At 37.6% G+C, this 27,655-nt stretch overlaps 1 protein-coding gene across 1 annotated transcript in view; it reads left to right on the forward strand.

The window, feature by feature from the left end:
- DCDC2 (doublecortin domain containing 2) overlaps positions 1-27,655 on the forward strand; it is a 70,229-nt gene that overhangs the window by 12,956 nt on the left and 29,618 nt on the right. The window contains exons 3-7 of the mRNA XM_075493748.1: positions 10,982-11,058; positions 11,173-11,304; positions 15,910-16,056; positions 17,184-17,238; positions 19,771-19,972. Of these exons, the coding sequence (XP_075349863.1) occupies positions 10,982-11,058; positions 11,173-11,304; positions 15,910-16,056; positions 17,184-17,238; positions 19,771-19,972 (613 nt within the window). The remainder of the gene's footprint in view (positions 1-10,981; positions 11,059-11,172; positions 11,305-15,909; positions 16,057-17,183; positions 17,239-19,770; positions 19,973-27,655) is intronic.

Below are 27,655 nucleotides of genomic sequence, written 5' to 3' on the forward strand. Positions count from 1 at the left end.
TTTTAAATGGATTTATATTCTAGAAAAGCATTTATAAAGTTATTTAAGAAAACTCTACTTATGTCTTACTCTATGTAAGGCATATCAAGAGTTAGCTCTATACTATAGAGAGATAAGGATGATGTAGACTCCTTTTCTTAGGTTCACCACTGTTTTCTATGATGTTTAAGCAATGAAAACATCCTGGTCCACATTTTATGACTTTTGCCTACTTACAGTGTATTTATAACATTATTACCCATCGATTGGGAACTGCTGTAGGGCAGTAAGTATGAAAATGGACGTTTTAAGAGTTAGTTGGGGCAAGTGTGTGGCTGGTTGAGGAACGGTCACTTTACCCAATTTCTCTGAGTGGTGGGTTCATTCTGGAGTGCTGTCATTTAGCATTACAAGTGGCTGTGTATGGCTCTTGGACTGTCGGATTCAGTGATGCATGTCAGGGGCCCTGGTGCAAGGGATGCACTAGGGACTCTCTGCCTGCCACCCACCAGGTCCTGTCCTACCTTTCTAGCTCCATGTTCCTCCGGTGTTCAGCCTGGGTACCCTTCTGCAGTTCTGTTGCCTCACATGTAGTAGTTGTGTCCTGGTCACATTTTTTCCAGTGATTCATCACTTTTTTTCACTGTTTTACATAAACATATTTTATTGTTCTATAACTCTATTTCAATTGCAGCTTCTTCTTTTATCAGGTGGTTTAGGTGTGGTCATACTTGGAGGAGTATTTATAGAATGGAATAATCAATATTTTTATTAATGATTCTTCAGAGGATTAGTAAAGATTCCTCAAAGCTTTCATACATGTATGGCCTGAATATTTGTATCTGCATGCAACCCCAGAACATCTCTCTCTAGTGAAAACACTTGATAATTACAAGGATTTGAATGAGTGTTTGAACATTTTGAAACTTTTAAATTTCTTTTTCTGATCCAGTGCCTGTCAGTCCTCACATTGGTCACATGGTGGATGACACAGATATGTGCTAGGACATGGAGTAGAGCACGTTTGCTTGCTAGGGAACTTCACAGCATGTGTCTGTTCCTGTGATGAAGCATGACTGCGGAATGAAACTGACTGGCAGAACGTCCCTTCTACTGGTGGTCTCCAGCTGCAGCACATCAGCATAGTACCATTCCTGCTGTGGGGTCTTGTGGGCTAGACATAGTTAATCGGCAGATCACAACCTAGGTCAGTTGGCCACTATGTTCTTGGTGAGATGTTCTTGGTGAGAACCCAGGAAAGGTTCCCTAGTTGTCCAATGCTGACAGAAGAGGCAGGCACCATGAGAGAGGAATGTGAGGTGGAAAATACAATGTTTGAGGCTTGGTAGACCTGAACTTACCATCAGAATTTTCAAAAAAGCATCTGAGATGTTGCTATAAAAGTATTTTGAGGAGCTGCCATTTCTCTGTTTCCCTCTGTTCCTCCATATTTTAAAATTCAATTCTTTTAGTATCATTTATGGCAATTGTTTCTTCTGCATCCTTTAAGTGCATCTTTGTTGCTAGACAGTGGAGTCACTGCTCATCTGTTGGCAGTGACATGATTGGATTAATTTGTAAAAAATGAATTTTGGAAGTTTATAATGTTGTCTCGATTTCACAAATTATTTTGGTATATTTATGCTGGGTATACCTTGTCCCTAACATGCTTGAATATTTTTTCCAAGTACATTCTCATAAAAAATCTCAGTATTTATTGTTTATTTCAGACCTAGCATTTATCATATCTGTCAAATAATGTACATGTCTAATCATAAGAAAAAACTTGTCATTTTTCAATGAGCGGACTCTTGATTGACTTTTAACTGTCAATTAGAAATGGTTTATTGATATTTTCTCTGTACATGACATAGTTTTGTGAGGATAAGAGAGTGCCTGAATAGATAAAATAAATGATCCCAGCATGTGCAAATTACAGCCATTTAATGTCAAAACAGTCTGTCTTCACAGGATATTATTTTCTAATTCTTTCCTAAGAATGAGAAAGAAACAAACACAATTTGTGCTACCCAAAATTACTGTACACAAAACATTTGTATGTCTGGAAACAAATTGTGTATAAAGATCAACTTCATATTCCTGTGCCAATATGCAAAACTAAACCCTCTTGCTACTCCATATCTGACCAGTTTGATTTCTCCTACTGCTGGTGTCACAGACTGAGTAAGGAATTTCTCATTTTCTGATGCTGAATTAATTAGGAATTCTACTGTAGATATAGTTTAGGGAATAAGACTATCAAAATGCCAAGATTAAAAAAATGTGATATACATCTTTAATCTCCTGAGCAACATCTTTAATAGTTAAATTTTATATGTCATTGTTTGGTATTTAGTATCCTGGTAACATAATTAGCACAACAAGACATACAAAACAGATACTCTTTCCGAGTCTTCATAATCTAATACCAGGAGGAATCAGAGAAGAACTGGCCACACATCCAGTTAAAACATAAGCTGTGTCCTTTTATCTAATTGGGCCTGTGAATTAATAAATTTCCTTTATATAGTTCTGTATACCTGAGTTGTGTAATTCTGAGTATTTTAATTAACAGCTTGCTTACAGATGGATTTAGTGGATTTTGGAGCAACAGAAAGACTTGTAGAGGCTTTGGTTGATGCCACTGGAGATTTCATGGTCTGTATCGAGTTTGATATGAAACTTGAAAGTTGGTCTCTTCCTTGATTAACATGCCTGCCTTGTTCTGTAGGGTAACTGCTCTTTCTGGTCTGTGGGCAGGCTGGGAGGAAGGGAAGAGATGCCAGTACTGAGGCTTTTAATGTTAGTCTCATTAAAAACTTGTTGCTGCATACTAAATTGACTTACTGGAAACATTAACAACTTTTACCTTTGATTAAAAATGATGAAAAAAAAAAAAGATTTTTGAGGGGTTGCTTTTTGTTATTCAGCTGTCACTGTTCACAGGCTCAGGCCCTTCTGATCAGCCATGAAGGCCAGAGACTTCCTTTTGGTTTAAATGAGTCTAAGGAATTTGGGGAAAATACACAAATTATGAGAGGCAAAAATGGTCGGAATTGGCAGGATTATGTCAGTGACAGAAATGAGCATCAGGATCTATTTTGCTTGAATAAAATCTACATTACTGATCCCATAATTGTGTGTGTCATAAGCAATGTAGGATATAGCATCATGCAACTCAGAGAAGAAATAGGAGCTATTCTTGGGATCCAGAATCAACACAAGTGTGATCTATTTTGGAGCACTGCCCAGGCTAAGTGCCTGGGCAGGTAAGGGCATGCCATTGTCTGATATATCTGAGCTGAAGATCTGGCCCCTAATCCAATGCCCCAAAACTATGACAGATCCCAAGTGAAACATTTTTCTTTCCAGGGCTTAGCTAGATGGGGTGAGACATACCCCCAGGTGCACAGGGGATATGAACTCCATTTCACTTACTACGGCTGAAAAGGAGGGTAATTTACCTTGGAGGTGAACAGAGTGGCTTTAAATACTTTGGGAATTTTGTAGGAGCTTTGCGGTCTAGAAGGCCTCCTGAATCAGTACGTGACCGTTCATTCTGGCATAGTTTGTTTCCTGCTCATCTCAGCTTTATATGGGCTGAGAAGTTGGTGTACTGCCATGGTGTTGTGACCTATGTATGTAAGCTTGGAAATCTGGTCAATTAATAGAAGTTTGAGTGGTGCTTTGTATCCACACCAGTAGAAAGGCTAGTAGTCTCTTCCTCAAGGCTGTTTTGTACTATCCAGTGTACCATCTAGCAATGCAAAGTAGCCAGGGAAACGTAGATTATCCAGGTTAATCACTGTGTAGGATAACTGGAACAGTTTTGTACTGACCAAACACCTCAGTGAGTTTGACTCCACATCTTTCGTCAAAGTGTATAAAAATGCCCATTTAAAAAAAGTTGTGTTTCTATGAAATAGGTAAGATAAGATGTTTCCTATGCTGTAATAGCTTTAGAAAACTTATCGTTCTAATTTGCTTTTGATCACTGAACCTTGAACATTCCTTTCTTTCACTTCACAGGGTGGCAATGGTGTATATAAATGGGATTTTGGTTCTTTTGACCCCAGTTCTACCCTAGGGGAATGCAAATATTTGTTCTCATTTTTCCTGGGCACATTGATTAACAAACAGGCCATTGTAACAAACTGGCAAAGCCATGGCTCATTGCATGAGCTGATAAATTTGGAATGTGACATTGTGTTGAAATATTTAAAACTTCAAAAGGTTAGTTATAAAGTGACATGAGTAATGAGTGAGATGTTCATAGCACCCAACTGTATCAATACAGCAATAAGAAAGGCCAGCTCTTAAACCTGTATAAATCAAACCAGCACGGAGCATCTGGTTCAGGGAGGTTACATTTTTTTGACTGTTGTTTTGCTGCCATCCAGTATGGCTTTATAAATATGTGTAAACCTGTAAATCTTGCAGTTGTTCAGTTGTCCCCCTTGATGGGGAGCACTTCTGGTAAGAAAAGGAAATAAATCAGATAGTTATACCATTTCTTAGCTATGGATAACTAGCCTGTGTCTTCATGGCAGCTTGTGAAAGTGCTGCCAGACCTCTGTATTTAACATGTCTCTAGTTATTTAATATACACTGGAGGGAAAAAAAAAAGCTAAGAATGGCATGTTTCTATTTGAAGCTATTCTCAAGTGCATAAAAGTCACCTTTTTAGAAACTAAATATGCAGCATGGTATGTTCAGAGGATAATTAAAATAACCCTTAATGAACTGTGTACTTTTCTGATATACAAGGATCGATTCTCTGAAGTGTCACACGCCTCTTGCAAGTCCCGAGTAGCCAACAGGAGGTTGGGTAGTTTGCTGGGTCTGTCCCGCTTTCCAGTCTATATTTGAACAGTAAGTGTGAAAAGTATAATGTAGCATTCATAGAAGGAAAAACTTTATGCATGGGGATCAGCAAATAAGTTCACACCAACCAAAACAAATACACATCATTTTGCTACATCTCCATTTTAGGAATTATGTTTTTTACCTTTTACTGGTTAACACATTTCTGAAGAAAGAAGTAAAACCCATTCTTTTTTATCTGTGTGTTTCAAACCAATGTGTGGATTGCTCAGAGTCCTTACATGAATAGCCATTCTCAATGATGGTTTGCCTGTAATGCCATATATATAACATTCTCTTCCCAATGTAACACTTCTTTGTGTTAGAAGCATTGCATGAGCAAGAACATCCGTAGTGTTCTAAAAAGAAGTAACATATTTTTAGTTGATCTTCAGTCTTTCATGTGGTCAGCTGCACATAAACATAATAGAAATTTCTGTATGAAAATTGTATTAAATTGGTGTATATATGTATGCATACACACGCATTATATACACCTATACACATGTGGATATGCACACACTAATTCAAAATGGTTTTCTTACAAAAACTAGTTTTCATATACGTACATGTGATAGTATACCTGAGGTAATGGTTTGGCTGCTGATCATTTTGTTTTATTTTTTTTGCCAACAGTCAACAGTGGAAGATGTAAGTACCTAAAGTAGATTGTGCAATGTCTTGTATGTGTTTGCTAAGTGTCTTGTCTGTGTTTGTTAACTTTTGTTAATATTTAGCATATTTTCTAGTATAAGGGGAAAATATATAGAATGTTGTTATAAAGCAGCTGTGAAGGTATGGATTTTTTTACCATGTTTCAGTTAGATGCTGATCTGCATCTTGGCTTTGTATTTTCAAAGGGATATTAGGACGCAGTCAGCTGCAGCTAACATTCAGCAACACAAATTCAACCACAGGGAATTACAACTGAAGATGAAAGCTGGGCTCTAAGAGACTCTCTGTAGAATGTATTCTGAAATTTGAGTGTTTACAGAGATCTCAAATACTGCAGATTGATCCCCACTCCCAGAACCTAGCCTGTGTTCAGTTTAGCTGCATTGTTTTTCCCAGACTCGGCAAGGTGCTTTGCAAAGTTATTTCACAGGTGGTAACTCCGCTCTGAAGCAAGAAAGATCCACACTGCTATTGGTATAAGGGACACGGTGGGAAATAACAAATTATTTGTAGAATAGAAATGTAAGAATTATGGTGGTTATGAGTGTCTGTGATGCCATGGTGTATTTTCAACTGTGTTTAGCTCTTGTTGCCTTGCAAATTCTCATTTGATTGATTGCCTCCAGCTTACTTGAAGTTCCCTCAGAGTTTCAACTGATGTAATGCTTTCTCCTTCCTCCCGTAAATGCTTTGTGTTGCTGCTGTATGTTGTCAGGTAATACCTCAGATGAGTATCTCGTCACAAATTATGAAATGTTGGAAACATTTGTCAGTAGGATATGGAATGGGTCTTTTCAAACAAACTGAAAATGTACAAAATCTGAAGATAAAATTGTAACGGGGCCAGACCATTGATTAATGTAAAACTGCTTACAATTGCTGGGAAAGTGGGAAATGGGTAAGTGGTAAATGGTAAATGGGAAAGTGCTGATTTACGTCGGCTGAGAATGTAGCTGGTGAAATGAAAAGAAAATAAAGGGTTTAGGGGGCTAGTGATGCTGGTTTCTTAATGTAAGCACAAACTTTCACCCAAGACAACATCGTTGTTAATATGTAACTCTGCAGTGCCAGAGGGGTCAGGCTATTCCAGACACTGCAACAGTATGGTAACTCCTACAAACAAAATAGAAGCACAACCATGTATTCTTTAATTAAATCCTGGATCAGGTCTTCCACTGGGGTGGTTTGGCATAACTCCATATACTTCACAGGAACTGGATTGATTTACAGTGGCTGAGCACTTGGTCTTTTATTAATGTATACTTCTGTATATTGAAATTATGTGGCTTGCTTTCCATAACCATAAATAGTTTAACATTGATCAGATAGAAGTTGTTCTAAACTCTATGAGGTAGTAACTTGAAGACTGTGCCAAAAAGAAAAAAGAACGGGACAGTCAGGTTAATTAGAAGAATGGTATATAGGATGTTTTGTTTGTTTGCTTGTTTTAAATCACTGCAGTATAGATCTAGCCAAACTGTATTTTAAAAAGAGTGGCTTCAGACCAGGCTAGGGTAGCTTGTGCTGAGTTTTTGCGCTTCTGTACTTGGAGAGCTTGATATACTATGCTGTAGCCAGAACATACATTGGGCATCTGTAAGAGTTATCTCTTGTGCATTGTGGAATACTATATTATATAATATTGTAGTTGCTTGCATGTCTGCATGCTTGCCAGCTTCAGAATCTTCAAAATTAAAGGTGTTGTACACAGCTCATTTGCAGCACCCCTGTGCAGGCACTTCCCTCTGTTTTTTAAAATTTTCTTATAATGTATATATTTATTTTCTCCTTTCCTCTCTCTCATTTGCAGCATCAGAGTGTCCCTGTTTCCTGGATTAATATAAAGAGTTTATCTTTCTTTTGGGCCCTAAAGCAGATCAGGTGTAAAACATGCCTTCAGGAGGCAAGGAGTCCCAAAGATGTTAGTTGTCCCTTCTCTTCCACACAGACGACAGAGCCTAAACATCTGCCTAAAAGCATGTGGGACCCCAAGAAAAGATGCAGTACGCTTGCCCCCGGTGTTCACGTTGGTTGTGGCAAAAGACTCTTCAGAGAATTCTGTGCCACCGTGGTTCAGCATCTGCTTAATTTAGTCTGGGCTACTCTGTTCCATGCTCCCAGAAACTGAGGTCTTGTCTGTGTGCTATGCTAAATACTTCTGGGTGTTTTAATAGTGTCATAGTCATCTTAGTGTTTCCATGCACCGATTTTTGTGGTGTTACGTTAGCAAATGTAACATTGCACTAACGAATTCTTTTCACCTTTTAATATAGGAGGTATATTTGATTTAAACACACTTAGCAAAACAATGCAAGACTGTATTTTGTTCTGGTATAGGCCGTGTTTAGGTAGAAAAGGCAAATATTAAGTCTCTGCCCAAGCTGGTCCCATCTTACAGTCCCCTGCAGTTTGCTTGTTTAAGAACAGGGCTGACTTGTTAGGCCACAGAAGGCTGCCAGAAATATTAATGAATCTTTGAGAGAGTAACCCAAAAGACAGACTTGCAAGCTGATGCCATAGTATCTATTATTGGCAGAAATACAATCCTTCAAATAATAAATGAGCTATTAACATCTGTCAGGTTGCTTGTTTTCTCAAGGTCTCGGTGATTGGGCTGCGTGCAATAACATGATGGCCTTCTGAGGAGCCTACATCAAAATTAATGGTTTCATCAGCTTGCAGGAACAACTAAATAATTGGGCACAGCTGGGACTATCCTAAAGGGCTCCTTTATGCTTAGTGAATGCTTTCTAACTACTTCCAGTAAAGTGTGAATCATTGAAACCTAAGTGTTGCAGACTGGATCAGAGAACTTAGTTTGATGTGTTTGGACTGTTTGGAGTGTGTGAGAGCTTGAGCATAGGTATCAACAACATAAGTGAGTATCAGGAATGGATAAGGAATCAACTTTTAGAAAAAGCGATATAAAGCTTTACTAGTTATATATTGAATGCTTGATAGGGGATTAGCCTGACAACCTAGCAGCTACACGGAGAGGTGTAAGGGCAGCCTAAGTGAAGTCATTCCCGTTTTGGATGCAACCTGTGTTTGGAGCCTAGATATTAGGATCTGATGCTATGGAAGTAAATCAGTATTGCCTCAGCCTTCAGTAGCCTACTTTTTAGAAAGTTACCTTATTTTTTCTGTATTCTGGAGCTCTCTGTTAGATTGCTTACATTTGGCAAATAACCCTTAATGGCTGACAGCAGCAATAGAAATGTTTTCAGTTGTTGCAGTTTAAGGTGTGTTTTCTTTTTCTTCCTAGAGACTCAGTAAATACTCGTCTCAAATTTTGGTGACGTAAATGACCAGTTATACTCTGAATAATGTGTTTTAAATGTTTCTGCAAGAATGGATGAGCTCCTAATTTATCTGGCAGTCTCCAAAAATTTCCTTGCTTCCCCTAATGAGCTGTACGATAGCAACCTCTTACTCTCTTTCCAAGCCTGTAGTAGTAGGTGTGAATCTTCCACCTGCTTCAGAGCACACTGGAATTAACAGCAAGTCTGTGAATTGCAATTACCTTAGGCATTAAGGCATAGCTTATGTACAGTCTAGTACAAAATTTTTCATTGTATGGGGCCAAACCAAACATGTATCTACGAAATATATCTTAAGGAGTAAACTGCTTGCATAAAGGGAAGGTCCCTAGCTATTCCAGAAGCCTGTTTCCTAGGCTGGTCCACAAGCACTGCTGGCACAATGCAGCAGTAACATCTTTCTTGCTGTCTCTCCTCTTGTAGAAGTCTCTGGCCAAAATATCCCTTTGCACTGACCTTCAGATCATCATGCCCCCACTGCTTCTGATTGCTTCGGTTTAGTCACTGTGCTGTGCAAAGGCTAATTCTGCCTTCCTCTGTCCGCGACCAGCGTAAGCTTTCATGTCCTCTGAGTCTCTTAGAAAACGGCAGATTGGGAGGGCTAGACTGCTCACAAGGGCCTTTGAGAAAGGCGAAAAGCTGAAGTGAGTTGAATTCAGAATAGATATGCTTCTTTTTTAGCAGACGTTGAGAATAGATTTTGTTCAACAGATTTACCTCTTGCTGTCTTTCACTTGAAGTGATTGTACATCAAGGAATGCCAGTTTTGCTTTTGTTTTGTTCGTTGCTTTTTTCCTGAGAGAGCTATTTTAGCTCCAGAACTTATGTGCTTGAATTTGCTGTGTGAGGTTCTTTGGGTTATGTGGGAAGTCAGATTTGATTATTTTAATAATCATTTTTAGCTAGTTTGAAATACCTAGTAGGTTGACCACCTCTCTTGCTTTTTTCATGATATACAAGAGAAAGATCTGGAAAGCAGTCCTGTCAGTACTAAATCAATTTGTGTGAAAATCCATGCAAAGACTTAAGCACTGGAGCCCAGACCATTTTCCATAAATTAAATGAGAAGTATTGGTTAAGTTAGCACAGAGTGTGATAAAGCTGCAACATATCACGTCATTAGACTGCCTTACATAGTGACTGGAATACTGCCAGTTTAAATGAACTTTGTACATCTATTTGAAAGCGTATCTCTGTGCATTTATCCTATGCTATTTAATCCTTTAAGCTTTTATAGTGTTTTTCAGAAATGTAGCCAACTTGTTAATGCAAATACTGTGACTTTCGAATGTTTGTTTGGGTTTTACACCTTATTTTGATTTGCTAATTATGGAGAATTAAAAAAAAAAGTCAAATCTTCCTAATTATTTTGGAGTTTGGTTTTATCCCTTTTTTTTTTTTTTTTAATTTGAAAGTGTGTTTATAAATGTGATAGGGAATCCTAGCTAGGCAGTATTGTGTAACTTTCTGTTCAGTATAATGGCATTAATGTTGAGCCACCTGATTGATCTCAATGCAGTGTCTGTTCAAAAGAGTACATGGAATAATGCTGGGAATTAAGTAGCCTGTGTTTTATTCTGAGAGCTAAAAATCTACAGTTCACCTCATTTGTGAGTCACTGCCCTAAAGGATAGTATTCAGCTACCTTTATAAATCACTGATGGATTTGAATGTAAAGACCTGTACAAGAGCAAAAGTACTTATTGCATAATAGCAGAGGGACCTAGAGATGGCATTTATTGTTAAAGAGAGAAGATGGTTTAATTGCCTGGGCCATGGTTATGAGCAGTAAGGACTAAGAAGGCAAGAACAGCATTTGGGAGTGTTGCTTTGCGTGTCTAGGAACGACGACTGAGAAGTCACCAAAGATGTCCATACAATTCTGACCTCTCAGTGGAAACCATATGTTGTGCCATGCTGCACTGTGGTATACTGTGCTGTGGTTGTTATTGAACATGTATATGAACCTGCAGCAGTAATTATGTATCCTGTGTAGAAGGTGAAGCTGGAATGGAATAAAATGCATGTTTTAAAAACAGGAACTTCTTTCTGCAGATACAGTGTCCCCCTTGCCTGGTGGTGGTCAGGGCAAACTCTTTCCCAACATGAAGACTGAGTAATTTCTAACTCTTTTCTCCTTGCAGGTCAAGCCGGTTACTCACAGTAGAATCACTGTGTCAGCACGGTTTCGAAAACCACTCCAGGAGCCCTACACTATTTTGTAAGTAGAATTTTCAGTTAGCGAACTGCCATTTCGGAGGGGTGTGGTGTCTTAACTTCAGATGAGTTTTGCTTAAAATGCTCCTCCAAATTATTTTACTTTGTTTTATTTCAGCCTGATTGCAAATGGAGACCTTATTAGCCCTGTCGTGCGCCTCCTCATTCCCAGGAAAACACTGAATCACTGGGATCATATTCTTGAAATGGTTACAGGAAAAGTTACCCTCAGAAGTGGAGCTGTTCACAGGTATTAGGAAGCTGAGTATTTGCAAGATACATTTCATATGCATACATATGTTTTTAAAACTCCAGAGGTAGATATAATGGATCATTCTTGCTTCTTGGGAAGTTCCACTATAAGAAAATTAAAATACATTAAAAAGCCACAAAATGGAAATACAATGACTTCAAGTAACCTTCAGGCTTCATTTCAACTGCTATTTAAAAAAAGGAAAACCTCAGTTTGTTTCAACTGTTATTTCTTGATTAAATATTTATTTAGCAGGCATGTAATAATACAATAATAATGCAATATATTTAATATTAATAATTAAGTTACATGTCAGGATAAAATAAATGAGCACAGTAAAGTTGGTGAAAATGTTAGGAATATGCAATAATAGATGTGATCCATGTTCCTTCTAATTTTGATAGTTCTTTAAAGTCATTGGGCAAAACGATTTCAAGGAAAATATTATAGATTCTTTGGTTTTTGAAGACCTGTGCTGTGACTAGGATGTGCTTTATGCTCAGCCTCCTAATAAGAGCTAATGCCAAAGTTGTAGTTGCTGGTTTGCCGGTTCCAGTATCTTAGCTGGTCTGAGTTATTGTGGTATCCAAGGAATAGGATGTGACCTCTTTGATAGGTAAGTTTCAGTCCCTTAAGGCTTTTACAGTGTAAAATAAGTACTCTAAAATAGGGTATGGTAGTTGCAAGTTTTAGAGCGAAATGATGTATGCAGTTTCCATGAGAAACGTTGCAGTGTAAGGGGCCTGCCAAGTTGTGTACTGGCAAATTACTGACATTCCAGTGTTGCCCCATGCAGAGCACATTACAGAAATCTGTTCCTCAGATGGGAAAAGGCCTTTTGTGGAAAATCATTCTTCACAGCTTACGCAATGTCTGAGGCTAAGCTTGCAAAATCTTTCTCAAATCAGTGAAGATAAAATAGTCTTTCAGTTCTTCTGATTGCTTTTCTGGAGCTGATACAGATGATAAAAGATTAAGGTAATGCTATCTACTGACTATTAGCTCTCATCTAATTTTTCCTCTCAGCCTTGCATTTCTTTGCTCCTATTATCTGGCTACTTAGCACTTTTACTTGCAGTAAAGTAAACCTACACACGTGTTATAGCTTTCTGGATCTGATTCTCAGCTAGTGTAACTCAGAAGTGAGCAAAATAACAGCTGTTTACAACATACCAATTCTTGCTGCTCTCGGGTTGTTTAGCAATTTAAAAACCTTTCACATTTTATTCTCATTACTTGGTGTCACTCCTTGGTGAAACTGAATGGTGTACACGAAAGCATAAATCATTCTGTACGTAGCTAGGATTGCTTCTGAGAAGTTCCCTTCAGTGCTCAGTTTTAATCCTTTAAAAAAATAAGAAAGTGTACATGACATTTTGAATTATTTAATGTTTTCCTTTTTCTGGTTTTCTATTAACCCAGTTTTCATTTTCTTTTCCTTAAAATGCTAGGAATACATATTAAATACATTAGTAAAGTGATCGTTGTTCTTTAATAGGTTACACATTAATTGCCTGGGTTTACTGAAGCTGTATTAGCATTATGGGAGGTCCTGTAAGACCACTGATGCTGGAAAGATATAATTTCTCATTAAAGAAGGCTAAGTGGAATTACGAGAACCTGCATTATGTATATGGCAGTTTTTCTTTTCTATGTTATTAAAAGACATACAAAGCTGCCAAGTCTTATGCAGTTTCACATGTGGCTTTAAAACAAAAAAAATTATTGATCATCCCCATCAGAACAGGGATGTAAGTAAGAAATATGAGAGAGGAGACAATGAGAAAGTAGCTTTTCTGCTTGCCGGATTGTGTGTGGGGATGGGGTACAGCAACCTGATGGGCAGGTACCTGGTGCATGGGCAACTGGGAATTTGGGGATATTGGTCCCACAAGTTGTGTCTTTGCTGTCTCCTTTGTCAGCCTGTATGCTTGCTTTGTTTTGGCTGCCACTTTTTGGCTTGGCTTCAGGAGGGAAAATGGAAGTCCACTGACATCCCACAGGACAAGCCCTAGGTCATTCCCCAGTGACCAGAAGTGGTGACCACAAGGACATCTTTGTTGCATAATACTAGCCAGAGAGAACCCAGCTGGTCTTTGAACGGTTGTGGCCAGGTGGGTGGGTAGAAGGCTTCAGAGTTAAGTGTCACAAAATTTGTGTGATGCTTGTTAAGTCAATAGTCATTTATTTGTTTGAAGTTCCATTTTTTTAAAATGCATTTTTAACTTCACTTTCATCTTCAGTGACTGATTATGCTTGATTCAGTTATTATGGTTATTATTTTCAGGGTGCATTATACACCTAGAGACTGCCAGATATTTGTCCATAACATTTTTGGGAGTTCTATTAAGCAAACAAATTTTGAGAATTAAATATAATATTAAAACACAAGCAAAGTGAAAGATCAGGAACAGAAACCCACAGTGATGTTTATATATACTCCTATATACCTGCAGCACCAGTTCTTAAACTGTGGTACATTGATTTGCTGTTTTTTCCCCCCTGAGTTCCCCAAAGCAAAATGTAATCTAGCAAAGCACAGTGAGATTAATTCAGAAATAGGCTTCTTGCTGATTTTTAGATTGCTTGTTTTATTTTCATTGTTTGTGTGTAACTGATGTCGTCTGCCTGATAGTGAAACATAAATTGCTCTTTGAATTGCTGACATGCCTGTGAAATATTTGCTCTAAAAAGTAAATATGAGTAGTACAGAGAGGGTGCTCCAGAGTTAGCATATCTCTTTGCAAGGAAGCAGCAATGTGATCAAGATTTTAAAAATCTGCGATTTTACCTTTGAGAGTGTTCGGTCTTTGCACTTAGAAAACCAAGGTACTTCTACATGGCAAGGTACTTCTACATGGCAGAAGGCACCTAGAAAATCGAGGTACTTCCATGAGGGGACTATAAGAAAGACTTGAACACACCAGAGCAGGTGCAAAGGGCCACAGAGATGAAGGGCTTGAAGATACCTGTCACGTAGGGAGCGCTGGGACTCTACAGCCTGGAGAAGAGAAGGCTCAGGGGGATCTTGTTAGTGTGTATAAATACCTGGTGGGAAGGAGTGAAGAAGTTGGAGCCAGGCTCTTCTCAGTGGTGCCCAGTGACAGGACAAGAGGCAATGGGCGCAAACTGAAATACAGGAAATTCCACTTGAACAAAAGAAGAAACTAACGTTTTTACTGTAAGGGTCATCAAACACTGGAGCAGGTTGCCCAGAGAGGTTGTGGAGTCTCCATCCTTGCAGTTACCCAAAACACACCTGAACACAGCCCTGAGCAACCTACTCTAGTTACTCTTGCTCTGCATAAGGCAGTTGGACTAGGCGATCTCCAGAGGTCGTGTCTAACCTCAGCTATTCTGTGATTCCTGGTTCTATAAGTGGCATCTTTTTTTTTTTTCTGTGTTTATTCAAGGTTGTGCCACCGTGTGTATGAACTTAAGAAGCAGCTTTTTCTCTATTAAACTGAAAATTTTTGCACTTTATAAGTCAGGGGTGTTCTCAAGGCAGGCTCTTGAACCTTCCTAAAAGGTTCATCGTATAGGTGGTGTATCATTTCATATCTCCGTGCGTTGTGTTGAAATTTATGAATAACACAGATAGTAGCTCCTGTAGAAGGCTTCTAGAAAGGCAGTTAAGATGGCCATTCAACATTCCTGCGTTTAAGACTTAAATGCAAAACTGTTAATGTTGACTTTTAAATTAAATATAAATATTGTTGTGTTTTGGAATATGCTTCATAGGAAAGAGCTTATTTATTATTGAATGTTTCCTTCTTCCTCATTGTTTTGATCATCCTTAAATAAAATCACAAGCTTGACAATGAAGTAATTGGGATAGCACAGAAATAATGTGTTGACTGCTCCCCCCCCCCCCCAATGCATTTCTTCCTTCTTGGTAAAGTATAGAGGCAGAAATTATTGTAGTAAAAATCTACCTGGTGTAATAGACATATTAATTATTGGTATTGTAGGCGCCTAAGATACAGCTTCTTGTTATAATGTATTATTGTAATTCCTGCTACTTCCAATCTTACCCCGCCAGGTACAGCCATGTTCCAACCTTCTGATCTATACAATATAACGATATACTGATCTATACAATATAACGATATAAGTACAGTATTATCACTTTGCTCTGTGTTAGGTGGACAGGTCCTGGGTTTTCAATTGTGGGGCCATGAATGCCCTGTTCTTCCCAGATTACTGCATCGTGCCTAGAGCACAGATGGGACGTAGAACTTGGTATGAGAGGGGTCAGGAACTCATGGAACAGATCCTTTCCAAGGTATCAGGGGAAAGGCATTAAAGACCTTCTAAGTACAAAGTAATTTATTTCATTTTAGAAATTATGAAAGTATTTCATCTGTCGTAGCACTTCATACTTCATTAGTTTTATATAGACTGTCATTTAGGTCATTATTTTGCGCTGTCTTTCCTTGTCTTTTGGTTTTGATCATTGTATGACATCCACTGCACTTTATTGGGTTTCATATCTGGAAATTCAACATGCTTTAGTGAGTTTAGAATAATGTAGCTTTCAACACTTAATACACCTAGCCAAATGTTGGGGTTTATTATATTAAGCATTTTCATATTTTTCAGACTTTACACTTTGGATGGAAAACTTGTTCAGAATGGGTCAGACTTGGAGAATGGGCAAATTTATGTTGCAGTGGGTAGAGAAAAGTTTAAGAAGTTGCCGTATGGTGATCTGCTGTTTAGCAAATCTACAATAAGAAGGCCACAGGGGTAAGTTCTATAGGTGTGTGATATGTGTTTACACATGTGTTTCGCATGTGCTTGTGTGTGTCAATTTGTTTACAAAGTACCACCAGTAAAGTACAAAATCATCATTCCAAGAACGAGGGATGGATGGATGGATGGATGGGTTAGTATGGATGCAAAACTTTATTGACAACTTCTGAGAAAGTTGAGATAACAAAAACAAAAGAGCAAATGGAAATTCAGAAGACTATTTCACCTCATAAACATGCCATTGATCATGTATCACAAAATTAATGTTAGAGAAAGGATTATTTTTTACGTGGCTTAATTTATTTTTTTCCTGGGATATAAATGTGTACAGCTGAATGAGATTAGGTGCAGCTACACCAGTCTAGATCTATTCTTGCTTGGTAATGTTTTGTGGAATATGTACTCCCTTAAGAATGCTTTATGTTTGCTATATTGTGAATGCTATTTTTTGTAGGCTAGAATGATCACATAATAGAGTCCTGAACCGAGTCTCTGTAAGGAGAAACTTCGGCTTTTGGTCTCTTTGGAAAACATGAAAATTGGGAGCCATTTCATTGAAATAAATGGAAAGAAATTGAATTTTGTCCCACAAATTGGTGTAATTTAGAGAATTTGTCCCATATTCTACATATAAACTTCAGTGTAATTTTTATATATATATAGTAATTTATATATATATATTAGTGAGCAACTGTAGACAATGTGAATAACTTGAAAGTATTTTGGGAAACAGCATTTGCAACAAATGAATTTAAGGACAGTGAAAAGCTATGTTGATCAATTGATGTAAACAGAGTTTTATTGAAATTGCTGGAACTTTTCATTATAATAGTTGTAAGGATCTTTCACATAGTAATTCACTGAATACTACTCTAATTTTTGGTATATAAAGTATGCACTGTGGGGAAATGTAATGCATTTGTTTGAATAAGTTAATGATTATGAGTTTAAATATAGTCTAGTGAACAGAAATGAGTGATTCTTAGTAAAAATGTGCAATGAATAAAACAATTAACTCTGTTGCCATAGCCGACTTGGTGTTATCTGACTTGGTTATAGATAACATAGTGTCTATGATAGTGACAGTGTACACAATTCTAAGATACGGTTTATTTCTTCAGTTCCAAAGCCTCTGTACTACCTCCGATTGTGGGATCTCGAAAGTCTAAAGGCAGTGTAAGTATCAAGTGCCATAATAAAGTTTGTTTCTAATTTTGCTTAATTCCAGCAGATGGAAAGTCCCTGTCCTTTGGGTTTTAATTAAATCTGAAGAGAAAAAACCCACAGCCACCTGGTGGTGTGCTTATTAAAGCTTGATGAATCTGTAGCTATTTAGAGTGTCAATTAGACAAAAGAAGTCTGAGAAAATATTATTGCAATCATGGCTGCTTTATTTTTTATAAAACCTTCCATAGCGAAGATCAACTGCTGCCTCGAGATCTTACCATACACCTTGTCAGCTATCTTTGTTTATTTGTGAAATTATTTATTCAAATTAGACACCTAGAGGAAAAACACAGAACCATTTACAAAATGTCTTGCAGAAAATGGCATTTCTGCATGCTGAGTCTGAATGAGGCCCTAAAACAATTTCTGATGTGATGTGTTTTGCCCTAGCTAACCATTAAATACAGAGCTTGAGCCTTCCACTGCTTTGTATCCTGTATAGCTGTTTATATGTGTACAAAATGAGTCCACTGTGGATTTAAAACAGTGCCAGATCAGAATATAAGTATCTGTTTGTACTGGTTCTGTACAAGTGCAGTTTACTGTACAAGTACAAGACAGCAGAGACTCAGACTCACAGTCTGTCATTATAAGTGTGGTAGTTGATCATGTCCATTCACTGTTTACAAACCAAAAAAGCCTGGAGCCACTAAACAAAATAAGCAATAAAATACACACGTCTCTGTTCCATTCTGTTGAAATTCAGTAGAAGATAAAACCTCAGTAAAGAACATACTTTCAAGTGGTGTTTGTTTCTAAAATGTGAGCTTTGCAATTCTAACATTTGTAAATATAACTCATTAACAGTTTTAACTCCTTGCCTCTTCTACTATTACTTAACAGCCATACAGAAAATTGTTTGATATTCACTTTTATTCCATTGGGATTGTAACACACACTGATAACAAGTGTCAAGGAGGCAGGAATATGTACTACTGCTCTTAAATATCTAATGCAACACTTGAACTGGTATAAATCATGTAATTGTTTGCTTCAATTTGATATCTACACTTTTTACTATTATTGCTTGGGAGTAACAGTCTCCAATTTGAATTAGAAGAGGCTGAAATATTGCTGTGCCCTCATTTCTCTTTATAGAGAAAGGATAAGTGGTAGATTTGATGGTATAATAATATGGTATTGATGGTATAATAGATTTGATGGTAGATAAATGGTAGATTAGATGGTAAAAGCTAGATGGTATTTAAGTAAGATATTTTAAACAGAACTGATTTCTACTGATTATGTGAAAACTAGAAGAATCACATAAAAATATGATAATGTATGCAGGATTTTTTTAAGAGATACAGGATTTTGTTCAGGACTTATTTTTCTGAAAGATTTTAATTTTATATAGTATTACCTTCTAACTTTAGCAGTGAGGTGAAAAGAATTGTCCATGACCATTGCAGAATGAAAGGCCTTTCTGGTGGGCAAGTTCTAAAATGGCATGAATTGTTCATGCAGCTACACTAAGTGAAAAAATGAAGTAGAATATATTTGTCTTCTGTGATTTAGCTAAGTCTGTGATAAGGTGAACAGTTCCAGATACTGATAAGGTTTTCTGCCCTATCTGCTTGTGTGTTTTGTTGTTATATGGACTGTTTTGACAGAACTGGATTAGGAAGGAACTTCACGTACCATTAGACTGGCAAAAGTAGGAGGCTGACAGCCTCTAATGAGAGGCAACGATGAGGGTGTTCACTTGGTAAAGTCTTTATGCAGCCTAGAACGATATAAACGGTACCCTAAAGGGGTGCTATGTACAGTTCGGGTTTTTACGATGTTGGTTGTGAACAGATTTAGACTGTAGAAAAATGTGTATAAATAATAAAATCTCTGGCTAGTACACCCAGGATCATACACAGATCAAAGCTGTAAAAATAAGGACCAGGTTTCTGCTTCTGTTTCTAGATATACCACAGAGCAAGCATAGGAGCTGGCTGATGTCCTTGGAGGTGATTCAGAGGTGATGTGTTGGCAGACCCCTTTCTTAGTGTCCACTTGGCAGTCAGCGTTACTGCTACATGAAGACTGTCATCCTCTTCCAGCTGCTTTTGACACTTAGCAGATTAATGCCATGTCTCATTTACACAGGCAATGAATTATTCAGAAGTTATATATGTTACATCTTGTGACTTTCCACACATATGCATAGATGTATATCATATACATGCGTATATAGATTCTCCTAGCCATTCTTTTCATCAAATGAAGCATTATTCCCTTATAATAAATGTGTTATTTTCCTCTGAGAGTTCTTGAGGAGGATTTAATCAGTCAGATCATATAGTAAGTTGATGAGATAGTTACAGTTTTCTGGATAGTTTAAGCTATCGCTTAACTGTAATGATTGTAAATTAATATACTTCTTAAACACCTGATACCAATCCTTAGTATTAAAAGGTTGAAATAATATTGAAATTAAAAAAATAAACTTTGTCATTTTCATCAGTGATAATTGCGTACTCTTCTTCTCAGGGAAATGATCGGCAATCTAAATCTACCGTTGGATCCAGTGACCCGGGAGAAAACAGTTCCTCACCTCAGCCTCCTAAAGGGAAGGACAAAAGAAGCCAGAATCCAGAGGATTCTGTGTCCAGACGACACTTTTCTAACAACCCTACAAAAGTAAAACAGACAGTAAGAGTAACAGCTTCCACAGGAGTCATTCGAGATAATGGTCAGTACTGAGATAATGAATGCTATTGTAGCATATAGTGGCTGTTGATCTTCACTTAAAACAGTGAAACAGTGGAATAATATGCTTGTATAGTTCTTGAATTGTCTGTTTACTCTGGCTAACTGAATTTACAAAAGTTCTTTCTGCTTAGGAAATGTACCTATGCATAACTGCTCATTTACATACCACAGGAGACTGTATGATATTTACTATACCTTGGAAATTAAACTAATATGGTCCTGTCTATGCTTTTGATAAAAGCGTAATAGATAACATATTTTGACAATTTTCTGACTGTTCTGCCCTGAAAAAAAGTGAAGAAAAGGAGCTGGTCTGCTCAAAGGATACCTCGCTCTCCCTGAGGATCCCTGGTTAGCTGCCTGGTTCTGTATAACAAAATGACTAGACCCTAGGGGAATAACACAAACATGAATGCCAGTTAGCTGATAGCTGCTGAGACTAATCATACAGCATTGCTGCTGGAGGCACTTTCAGAATTTCCCTCCCACTGTGCTCTGGCAGCAATTTAGAAATTTAGTCATAAACATCCTTTTTGAGAAACTGCTTTTCTTATCTTATGGTGTGATATTTCCCTTCCCCCCCATTTTTTTTTAATGGCTAGAAGACTGTCCCCTCACTACAGATATTGCTGACATGCTGGGATGGCTATTTTTCCTCATTAGTAATAGTTCCAAAAGTCATTAATACAGGCCAATTAATATCTGTCAGGAGAAATAAACTATACTTTTCATAGCATTTGACATTTCTTCTCACTGCTGCTTAAGTGTTAATAATTAAGTGTGCAATAACAAATCGTGGTCTAAAACTTCAGTATATGTCATCCAACAGCACAGTTTTGTACCTCTGTTTGTCTAGGATCATGAGTTGTAAATTTGAGTCAGGAGCAGGTTTGTAAATTTGAGTTTTAAAAGATCAATGAAATATAATCTTTTGTAATATAATTGTCACCAATATTTGTTCAGCCAGATTGAGTGGAAAATATTTCAGGAAGCAGTTGCCTTAAGCTTCTCATCGCAACACTACTATTTACAGTGATTTTCAGCCCTGCTTGTATTTTAACAAGAGGTGCACCCTTATTATTACACTACTCTAGTTCTGCTTAAATGTATTTCTTTGCCACATGATTCAAAGTAAATTTAACGATGATGTATTTCTTTTTGTATTTTCTCCTTCCGTTTCTGGTTCCATTTTTTTTTTTTTCTGGCCTTTTGCAGTAAGTATGAAAAAAATTTTTCTGTTATCAAGAGCAAAAGTAGGATGTCCCATTTCCTGCATTTTGCTTTTCAGGGATGTAGCTAATATCCTATATTCACCATTTCACATGAGAAAACATATGCAGTTGTTCTGAGTCTGTTAGCTCTTAGTGGAACACTTTTTTGCTACGGAATTTTTTTTAAAAAGTGGTTTATCATGGAAAACATGTGAAGGGTGCATGGAGCACTAGAGAGAGATCCCACTTGTCCCTTTTCTTTCCCTTTAGTAATTTTGGCTGAAAATTTGTAAGGGAGTGCTCCAGATCCCTTAAAATCCACAGAGGCTTTTTTGTTTGTTTTAGATTTTTTCCCTTCTCCAGAAGAGGTACAGCTGTGCTTGCTGCAATAGTTTTTGTCATAGTAGCCACCCAATCTGAACCACATTCTGAAATAGGTGAGTCTTATCATAAGAGAGCATAATTCAGCCTCTGTACCCAGTTTATTTTCTGAATTGTCTGAGGTCTAACAGAGTGGTAGAGGTACCCAACCTTTTAACAAGAGCTGATGCTGTTGGCAAAACATCTGAGGTTTCTTTTGACCCACTGGGGCAAGTGGTGTGTGCCACCATTTAAAGAGAAACAGAAATGTCCTTCTGGAAGTGGATGGCATTTGAGCTGCAGTGTTAGAGAGGAGACCAAGCCAGGACTAAGGAAGAGTGCTAGTAGCTGCTGCTGCTTCTATTGCAGGAAGCAGGCCAGGCATTCATATCAAATGACATGTTTTTTCATAATCACCATGTTAACCCAGGCAACCTGAAGACTCTACACTGAGTGCAGTTTCTTTCTGTTTTGTTCTGAAGCATGGTGAATTGGATAACTTACTCATATAGTGGCAAAATCTAAAAATTCACAATGTTTAATCCAGTGATAACTGTATACAAGAACTTTTTATTGTGCTATTGTTGTGAATGGGACACAAAAATACAGGGAACTATTTCATACTGAAATAATTAACGTGCCAGAAAAAATTTCATGTATTTCGTCATTAACATTGAGCACTAAAATGCACCTATAAGATTGTCAGTGGTACCTAACACCATTCAATTACTTTGAAATTGAGTGCTTCAATGTACCTTGTATACACATTTCCCTAGGATACAATAGTGTCTTTCAGAGAGATAGGAAATGTCTAGATTTAGAGCTACAATTGTTTAAATTTACCCTTATCTTTGAGAATCTCTGGAGACAGCATTTCTTTCCTAAAATATTTTTTTAAAATTATTAGTGTGATGATAGTTCTACAGCTGGAACTATTCTTGAGCAATATACTAATAATAGGTTGTGTGTTACTCAGATAATAACTTTTCTAGGTTTTATGCATGCAGACAGGTTTGGTTTGGTTTTTTTTTTTTTCTATTGAATCCCAGCAATGTAAAAGAGGAGTTAACACACCATGCCATGTTTGGTAACCAAAGTCTGTCACTGTATATTCCTTTTCATTGTTCTTTCCCATGTAAATGAACAGTAGGCTTCTTTCTGGAGAGTCAAAAGCACTAGGAAATAAACATCTCCACATGGGATGTGAAGGATTCTTAAATTGCTCTTGCACTTTTTTTCCCATATTTGTCTGCCTGTGAGAGACTGCAGCACTTGCAGGCAAAATTTGGGGAAAGAGGACAACTCTTGAAAAATCAGAGCAAAGGTCTTTTCACTCAGGTCTGACCCTGTGTGGGAGTTCCACTGTAGTGAGAACATACGTAGCTTGTAGTGAAGTAGTTAAAAGAAAATGTACTATACTGACCGCAAAGTGTCATCTTCTGTGCAGTTGTTGTCTCCCGAGTGTTTTTTCTGGTCACACCTCAAGATGGAGTGACCTGAAGCACAGGCAAGCAGGCTGTAGGAGCTGTGAGCTGTTAGTGTGGAGTGCTGCAGCTTCAGTCTCCTCCTGCCCAGCCAACCCTCTGTGTCAAAGACTGACCTTGACAGGAACCTAGTTGGACCATAAAAATATAGGGTTGCAGAGGTCAGCATTACACCATATTTCTGTCTTTTATTATTTGAAGGGACTGAACTGCTGTGTGATTTGTGATGGTATTAAACTTACTGCCAAAGGTATATTATTTTGTGACTTGATAGCCTGTTTTGCTATCAAGTTTGTTTCTTTATTTCTCATTAACTGAATATTTTTCACCTGTGGGACTATCTATTGAGTTAAATATAGAACAGGAGCTTGATTAAGTATTTCCACCAAATTATTTATCTGCAGGTGGGAAGTGGAAGTTCTTAGCTGGTTGATGTACATTTTAGAACAGAGGTAGGCGGCAGCATAGTCCCCTTGAAAAGCTTTCCCTAGAGAGCCTCATCAGTCAAATCAGCTTTGCGAGCCCACTGACTACAACTCTGTCAGTGGGGGATCTGAGAAACAAGTAGATGCATTGAAGTAAGCAAAGCCTGAAACATTCTGCCCTCATCAGCATTGGCATTGTTTTTATGGTGCATCATAGGAGAGTCACCTGGCTCAGTTTTGACCTGTGTAGCCCTTTCTCTACCAGAAAAAAAGCTCACAGCGAGGAAGTTGCACTACCATGTTTCCTTGCTAACCAAAGAAACAAAGTTTGCCTCTTTCAAGCAGACCAGGTTGTGGCTGGCTTCTCTGCCTGCTTCTTTTGACATACTAAGGTGACCTTTAGCATACCAATGAAGCAGGAAGGAAAGAAATGTTAGAAATATGCAAACACTGAAAATATTTTCATACCCAGATGAGCTAATGTGTCTCTATCCTACAGCTTGTTGTTCATGGCTCAGTAGGCTGCTTGGGTTTAACCTGCCTGCCCATCTCTTATTCCCATGGAGTACATCTGAATGTACTTACCTCCTTCTTGAAATAAGAACAGGAAGTGTGAGAATCATCATTTGCAGTGTTTTTAGAAAACGTATTCTGGTACAACATCTGAGGCACCGGATTCACCAGGCAGCTTGTCTGGTGCTATTTCCAACTTTCTGTATGTCAAGCAACAGTGGTGTCATTGTTCTTGTCTAAGTGTTCCCAAACATAGCTGCTACTGAAGTTGGATTTCAGCCCACTGTTATAAACTTCATTTCTGCACTTTGCAGAAATCAGTATCCTGAATGGGCGGGTCTTCAAGCAAATCTGTAAGCTAAGCCCACTTCTTGTACCTGTGTCCTGCAGTGGTCATGGTCCTGCTGCAGGGAAAGCTTTCTCACCCGAGCCAGACTGTCTTTGACAACCTTTGTTCTGATTAACCCCATAGAGAGAGTAGAGAAGATGATCTGCAGGAAAAGTTCCCAACTCCATTTCTACTTGTCTTTTGTTATCCCTGGGGGACATCTTGTAGGGAGTCATTGCTGTGTGCTATGCTTTCCATGCTGTTGAGGTGGTACATCAAGGAGAGGCTTACTTCTTGCCGATGACTGAACCAGTCAACCTTCAGCAGCTTTCTAGTTTATACTGTAGGGTGCTGTGACACTTTCATACCTGTGTCATTGCCGATTGTTCATCTATGAAGCTGAAGCTGTTAATAGTGTATGTATGCATTCTTTTATCCGCCTTTTTTTAAAGAAAATTCATAGTGAATAATCATTTTTGAAGTCTTTCAGGTTCTCTTGTTATTGTAGGTTTCATTAAGACTGAGGATAATAGAGGGCATCTGACCTCTTTCTAAGGAAATAAACCTATTTCTGAGGAAATAATGATTTTTTTCTCAGGGTTAGAATTGTTTGAATGTATCAATCTGGCAAAGATAAATAATAATAAAGTGTTGAATGAAAGGGTGCTCAGTGGGGCTGCAAGATTTACTGACGAAGAATTCATTGAATATTCATAGTTTCTAAAAAACTCAAAGTTTCTATGCAGAAAGCTAAGTAACCATCTAGATGATGCGATATCAAGTTAATGTTGGTAAAGCAAAAGCAATGCAGAATGGTAGGTAAATGGTGAACTGAAATACTTTACAGAGTCCTAATTGAGTGATAAAGGTTTAGAAAAATATTGATGAAGCCAGTTTTGTGAAAATCTCTTCTGACACTACAGCAGAGGTAATTAGAAAGTCAGTAAGGTATTGTGATATGTAGAGATAAAGAATAGTGAATATCACATTGTATATAAAATCAACGGTTTGAGCTCATCTGTGATTCTTTGAAATCGCGTCTTGGAAAGGGGCATTGTAGATTTAGGAAAACCTCAGGGAAAGAAAAAAAAAATGGTTAAGGATCTGAAAAAATACACATGAAACAAAAAAACCCTGGGATTTTTTATTGCATCAAAAAGGAAGTCTTTTTATTTAAAAATACTGTGTTGGATAAGAATAATACCCAGCAGTATGATAGATATTCCTAACAAACTGTGGATGTGAAGTAAAAATTCACATATCAAGTTCTAAACCAGTTGCTAATTAGAAGGAGTATTTCAAATCAAACCATAGATTAGCCATCATCTGGCTGGTGTTGGGGTTTTGTTTTCTTTTCATTCCACCACCCCCCCGCCCCCGTGCTGGCTTTGTCAGACATAGGGTACTGGCATGGATGAACCACAGATCTGATCTGGTACAACAGTTTCTACGGCGCTACATTCTGTTTCTTAGAAAATCAGACGACCTTTCTTTTAAATAGTCATCAGCAGAGGCTTAAAACTGGCTAGAAACACATAGTGGTTAGAGCATTCATTTTCATTTTTGCACCAACAGTTTGCACATGGCACAGAGGGGAATGAAATTAATTGTCTTTTCTTCCCTTCCCCTCCATCCTTCTAGCTCTCTGAAATGAGGCTTTTAGTCTCCTTCATATAATAACTTCCTGTTTCCATATGAATGCAGTGGTAGTCTGGTTTCCCACAGAAAGATTTTCTTAAAGCCTTTTCAGATCTCTAATGTTGTTTTATCCCTACAGTAGCTGGTAACTGTTCTTATGGAGGGTAAAATCATAGGAAATTAATTTAAGGAATTCTGGCAATAAATTAGGATGACTGACATTAAGTGTACCGTGCATTTAGTAATGAAGAATACCGGTAAATCAATAGGCTTTTTAAGGCAGAGTAGAGATGTGAAGTAGAAAATACTCTTTTTTTCTTACCCTCTTGATTTGTTTCAGGTCAATTATTTAAATAGTGTTAGTCTCTATAATTTTTGCTGCCAGAGTCTAAATATGCTTCTATCTAAATATATTAATGAATATAAGTTTTATAAATTTTGGTTAATCTGGGCACAAATGTGAATATATTTATTTATATCATAAGACACATAGCCCTCTGAATTTCCAAATAAGTTGAGTCAATTTCTTCTGCAAGTGTATCTAAAGAGGTGGATGATACTGTGATGTCAGTCAGTGCATCAAGATCTCTGTTCCTCTGTTTGTCTCACTTTATATGGCTTGTGTTTTGAGTTAATCCCCGAGTCCCACAGCATGGCTTTCTTCTGTTAACTCGCGGCTCAGATAAAGGTTTTGTAACCATCGTCGGGTCTGAATTTTGAGATCTCAGTGGTGAAGGGTGCTCCATATGAAAGGTTCTTGCAAGAAGAGGTGTGGGATTCTGCAGGAGATGACATGGAGTCTGAAGTCAAGATGAACCACTATCAAAATAGCCAAATTTCAGAATGTGCTTTAGCATGTATTTATATTTTTTTTTTCACCAAGTTGCGCTAACATGCATGCTTAACTTTTTTAAGCGTACAGTCTAGGTTTCATTTCTTTTACTGAGACTCTGGCACCTGCTTGCTTAAAAATAAAAGAGAGTGTTCATGAAGAGACCCAATCTGTCAGTCACTTACTCACTTAACTGTGTCTTTGTTAGACTCACTCATCTGCTTAAATTTAAGCATGGACATGAGAATTTGGAAGCTCAAGTCTTTACACATATTTAGTCTTTGAAGAAGGAGCTATTATCCTAAACTTAAAATATATAAATCACCACACAATTCATTGGGAAAACATAGGAGTTTGATCAGTGCTATTATTTAATATTTAATGGCAGTTTTCACACACATGATCTTCTCGGTATCATCATTAAACAATGTGGATAAAACAGTTCATATTTCATATGACACAATTTATAGTCTCTGTTGCAGGAATAGAGCTAAAAGCTGACGACAAAACCTCAAAGAAGTATATCATTCCTAACTATATGAATTACTAGTGGCTGATATATTTTGCACAGAGACATATTCTGGACCAAAAAAATTATTCAGCATATATGTGATCATATGAGTGCATCCGCATTACTATAGTAAGTGAAAGAATCTATTAATGTCAGTGATATTGATAAAACAGATTTTAAAAATTATATATAAGCCAAGCCTTATAAAAGCCTCTGATCTGTACAGTGATCGAGTGTAAACATGTGCCCACTGTACCTTTGTGTTTATTTTCTTCTTCATTTACCAAGTAACAATGTTGTTAAGGATGCTTCTGTCCATCATAAACTGCACAGTTTAAAATATAAAATGTACACAAAACTC

Source organism: Mycteria americana, chromosome 2 (assembly GCF_035582795.1).
Source record: "Mycteria americana isolate JAX WOST 10 ecotype Jacksonville Zoo and Gardens chromosome 2, USCA_MyAme_1.0, whole genome shotgun sequence".
Taxonomy (NCBI): Eukaryota; Metazoa; Chordata; class Aves; order Ciconiiformes; family Ciconiidae; genus Mycteria; species Mycteria americana.